Raw genomic sequence first — 5,421 nt, 5'->3', positions numbered from 1 at the left:
TTGACATCGTCATGTTGAGACCAACATCTGTTTATTGTGTCTAGAAATTGACTGGATATTTCACATGATCTATTGACCATCGGTCATGTTTTCATTCAAAATATTGTCAGGTGGGCCCATGATCACCTGATATTGCCATGGAAAGATACTAAACAGAAGGACCTTCAGCTATGCTCCCAACACATACTTACACAAGGGTCCATCCAGGACCTTTGAAGGTCGTCCAAATGTCTGCAAACTACAGAACTAAATGTGGATTTAAGGGACTCCACTCCTTTTCCAAGTAGCTTGACTCTAGTATTATATGAAGGAAGTAAATGCCAGTTAAAAATTGGCCAACAATCTTTATACAGCCCCGATTCCATGGCTGCCTTAATCCTACCCTGATTCCATGTAACTCCTTTGGATTTGTCAAACCTGCCTCATTGCTGTGTGCAGGTTCATTCCACCCTGCCGCTGGCCCACTGTATACATTTTATGTTCATTGAACCTGAGCTCAGGTGTCAGACTGGTAACTATCTGGATCAGTGGCGTAACTAGAAGCTGATGGGCCCCAGTGCAAAGACTGTGCCAGGCCCCCAAATATAATGTATGGTTTATAGTCATAGTCTTCTCATATGGGAAAGTGACACCATAAAGGCCCCCTAACCCTTGGGCCCGGGTGCGACCGCTGTTACGCCCCTGAGCTGGATGCTTCAAGGGAGCTAAATACGTTTGTCCTAATCCCTTAATGTCCTTTATGTATAAGATTAATGAAATCTATGGCTGAACATATTGGGCTTCTAGGACAGTAGGCAAGCCTAGTACTATAGAGCAGCTAACGAAATCATGGGCGAAGGGGGATATACCAAGACTGAGCAGCAGCATAAGACCTGCAGCAGCACAGCTATGGGCATGTGATTTTTTTCTTTTCAACTTGCCTACATAGTTTTGGCTGCGGTCCAGGCAGTCTGGTCTCGAGCCTTGGATAAATCAATCGGGATTCAGATGAATAACGCAAGTGGCTGAGCTGTGAAAGAACTTCTACAAAATAGCATTCTTTACCCACAAGTTTTAGTACCGTAATACCAACACAGCATGTGTGATGCAGATTTCAACTATTGCCCCATTATTCAAAAAAGTGCCATGAGTGAGATGAAAGGGGGGAATTGTTGCAATTCTCTGAATACTGACTTAGATGGCACATTAAATAACCCCTGTTTAATACTATGCCAAGATACACATGGGCCCACATTTACTAAAAACCTTGCAGTCTGGACTATGTGCAGTTTGCCAGTGAAATGTGCAGATGGTGCCAGATTCAGGATGTCTGGCACCCGTCCTTCATGAATCTGGTGCTCCCTGTCCAACTTTTTTTAGTGCACCTTTAACATGGGGCATGTGACACACTTCTTGTCTGCATGACAAATCTGGTGCATGGTCCGACTGAGCACCAAAACGCCCATTTCAGTGCATACATTTCTGTTATAGAAGAATATTGCAGCCACATCACAAAATGGTCACGTACAACAAAAATGGGGCGCAGACACTTTTTACATACCTGTACAAGCAGTTTGCATATGAAAGAACGTGCAAAAGTCCGACATAAAACTGGCACCGGTCCTTAGTAAATGTGCCCCATTGTAAGCTTTTCTGCACAAAACTGTACAACCCCTTTAAATTGTTTAACAAGAAATATTTTACTGGCTAGTGAATCCTTGAAATCATTTTTGAGCTAATGTGTATCTATGTCTCGGTGCAGGTCAATGATGAAGTCACCAACTTGCCAGTCATTTTAGCTGATGGAAAAATGCAAGTGAGACAAAGTGGCTTGACTGCTATTCTTGAAACAAAATTTGGTCTGGAAGTTGCTTTTGATTGGAACTGGTACGCCACAATTAAACTTCCCAGTAGCTACTACAATGCTGTCTCTGGTCTCTGTGGGAACTTTAACCAAGATCCAAATGAAGACCAAATAACTCCTGATGGAAATCGGGTCAGTGATATTGTAGAGTGGGCAACTTCATGGAAAATCGGTGAGCAAGATCCATTTGATGTAGACCATTCTGGAGGCAACTTTCCTGTCTGTGGTGAAGGGGATTTGGGAAAATATAAAATCAGCAGCTGTGGACTCATGTTAGAAAAGAATGGTCCATTCCAAGCATGTGCCTCGAAAGTCAATCCCACAAAGTTCTATGAGGCTTGCCTCTTTGATGTTTGTATGGCTAATGGGGCTGCAGACTTTCTTTGCAAGTCCCTTGAGACATATGCAGGTGCTTGCATGAACCAAGGAGTCAAGATGCTTGATTGGCGGACATCTTCCAATTGCCGTGAGTACAATGTTTCAAAGTAGATCTTCTAATCTATGAGACAGATTATGCTGTTGAAAATAGAAATACAGCATTAATTAGAAGCTCTAGAACTTTTATTAATTACATTATTACAAAAATATATGACATGAAAAGGAATTATGATTTTCTGGAGTAACTTCACTGTAAGTCAAGACCTCAACCATAAAAAGGCTTTCCAAATTTTCAGTAGTAGGTAAAAAATGAAAGTGTACCTATCCAGGCCCAACTTTACAATCCTAAGTTGCAGCTCCCAGTTGCTTCACTGACACTGAACTGGAAGTGTAGGTGCTAACAGGATCACCGAGGCCAATCAGTGGTTCCCGATGACATCACGTTTCCTTTTTGCACCTTGACATTGCCCATAATAATTCTGGCCCAGCCTGGAGTATCAACAAATCAACCAGGAGATGCAATGCCGGAACCAGAAGATTAGTGTTGTGTTACACTTTTTTTTATTTACCCATGCCCTGGGACCCTTGGGTCATCTGGAATAAAAATGAAAACCCTTACGGAGCCTTGAATAATAAGGGATTTCTGCCAAATTAACAGTGGAGCTCTCTGCTTTAGATAGGTTGTCTGAGACCTAAAAACAGATATGTGGCAGGGATGGTGTTGTTTAATTCAAAAAACATGTACTTACCTCCGTGGTCCCTTCCAGTGTCCCGCACCGCCATTACTGGAAGCTGGAAGCTGGAAGCTGCGCTCAGTACATATTCCGGACAGCCAAGGCGAGCGGCCACAACCATCCGTCCCCATATCTCAGTCTATAATGCAATGCTGGGACAAGGAATGGGTGGGCGTGTATCAGACACTGAGAAATGAGGACGAATATGGGACCCGGCCACATACAATTTTTTTAGGTCTCGGACAACCCCTTTTAGCTAAATGTCTACAAATGTTTTAAGGCTGTTTGGTTGGACAAAAACTTGAAGTGTACCCTTCCATTGAATAGCTGGTGCTAAGGAGACAATTTCTTCCCTCTGAAGGAAAGCAATTTGCATAACATTCTTAAGGAGCGCTATTTATAAGACTTACATTATCTGTAAGTAAGTCAGTAACTTTATCTCTGAAAAGAAAGAATCCCCCATAAATACATTGAATTTTATTTCCTTTAATCTATTTCAGCTATGGCATGTGAGGACCCCAACAGCCACTATAACGCCTGTGGAAATGCTTGTCCGGCCAGTTGTTTTGACAAAAAATCTCCAGAGAAATGTACAAAGATGTGTGTAGAGATGTGTGAATGTAACCAAGGCATGGTCCTTAGTGGTGACAAGTGTGTGCCCATCTCCAGCTGCGGATGTCCATACAATGGACGCTATTATGAGCCTGAACAGTCCTGGTACAATGAAAAATGCAGCATCCGGTGTAAATGTGACTCGGTACTGGGCATAGTAGTTTGTGAAGAAACTAAATGCAAAGACAATGAGACTTGTATGATAAAGAATGGGATACGGGGATGTTATCCAACCAAGCACTCAATCTCAGAAACCCAAAAATGAAAAAAGCATCAATCTTCAAAGGAAGAGCCCGTCACCTAAAAGGCCCCCTCCTAAATGCTACAAACCAACTCCTATAACTTATTCAAAACCCACTTAAAAATGGAGTTAACATAAAATTTTCAAAACATATCATCTTACAGTTTACCCAATAGTAATAGTACAATCTTACACATAGGGGCACATTTACTTACCAAGTCCTGTCGCGATCCCGCCGCGCGTTGTCCCATGAGGATTCGGGTCTGCCAGGATTCACTAAGATCGTGCGCCCGTTATCCAGCAGGTGTCGCTGCTGCACCGATTTCCACCGGAGTTCACCTGATTCTATCCGGTGCATGTAAGTGCTGATCTTGCAACACAAATCGTTTTTAAATCCTGTGGGTTTTCCGAATATGTCGGGTTGTCCGACGGCCATGTCCCCGATTTCTGTTGCGTGAAAGCCGTCGCTGATGCGCCACAATCCGATCGCGTGCGCCAAAATCCCGAGGCAATTCGGCGCAAAATTGCAATATTCGGGAAACCCGACGAAATTGCGGCGTTCGGACCCTTAGTAAATGAGCATAGTGTCAATCCAGAGACAATGGAGGAGAGGCATCCCGATGTTTCGTGTGTCCACGTTTCCTCAAGGGGATGAGAACACACTATGTGTTGTCAGAATTACCTGGTAGGGAAGCATCTGCAGTCGTCTTCACGAGGGTCCGATCCTAGGCGAGTCACCGGGAACATACACCACGCACCTGTGCCTCACGTCTGTTACAGAGCTTCCGTTGGCAAATAGTACCCATTTCTGGCCAGATCATGGATCTTGGACGATGCACCGCCATCCACACGTGTCCGTGGACACAACAAAGAAACCAAAAGAAAGACCGAGGGGACTACAGCCTCAAAAAACTGGTGAGAAGAACTATAAAAAAAGAGGACAGATGGAATACACCCATTGTGGAAAGAGGGACAAAAAATACCTAAAAGTTAATACCTAAAAGTAATTTACCATATAATTAATATATAAAATGAAAAGATAATAAAACCTTGGTAAGTCAAAATCTAATATTTTGTGCACAAAAGTTTACAAAATTTGTGTGTATATATATTTATACTGATTAAAATATATATCTGTGAAAAAAAATATAATATAACAATAAAAATAATTGTGAAAAAGCAAATCAATTATAAAGAATATACCGTATATACTGGAGTATAAGCCGAGTTTTTCAGCACAATTTTGTGGAAGGCACATTCTGTGAAAGGCACATTCTTAGATGTCAGCAGCGGCTGACACTACAGTTGTGCGCCGGCCATAGAGCTGTCATGGACCTGCAGCCAGCATGAAGAAAGAAGAGGCGCTGCCCACGGAGATGTCGCTGACCTGCCGGGCACATGCAGATAGAAGAGGAGCTGCCTGTGCTGTCGGAATGGTGAGTACTTCGTTTATTTTTTTTTACGGGCAAGCTATAAGCTACAGAGGGCTGGTTATATAATTAAAGGGGCTGGCAAGCTAAATACTTTAAGGGGATGCTGTGACCAATGGATTTCCCACCCTCGGGTTATACTCGAGTTAATAGGTTTTCCCAGTTGTTGGTGGTAAAATTAGG

General features: G+C 42.8%; 1 protein-coding gene across 1 annotated transcript in view; it reads left to right on the top strand.

Annotated features, from left to right (window-relative positions):
- The window catches only part of LOC140134650 (IgGFc-binding protein-like), a 32,880-nt gene extending 27,965 nt beyond the window's left edge, over positions 1–4,915 (top strand). The window contains exons 13-14 of the mRNA XM_072155113.1: positions 1,742–2,309; positions 3,456–4,915. Coding sequence (XP_072011214.1) covers positions 1,742–2,309; positions 3,456–3,832 — 945 coding nt within the window. The 3' untranslated portion in view covers positions 3,833–4,915. The remainder of the gene's footprint in view (positions 1–1,741; positions 2,310–3,455) is intronic.
- Positions 4,916–5,421: the final 506 nt, after the last annotated feature.

The sequence above is a fragment of the Engystomops pustulosus genome, chromosome 6, assembly GCF_040894005.1.
Source record: "Engystomops pustulosus chromosome 6, aEngPut4.maternal, whole genome shotgun sequence".
Lineage (NCBI taxonomy): Eukaryota > Metazoa > Chordata > Amphibia > Anura > Leptodactylidae > Engystomops > Engystomops pustulosus.
This window is presented reverse-complemented; position numbering and strand designations above follow the sequence as displayed.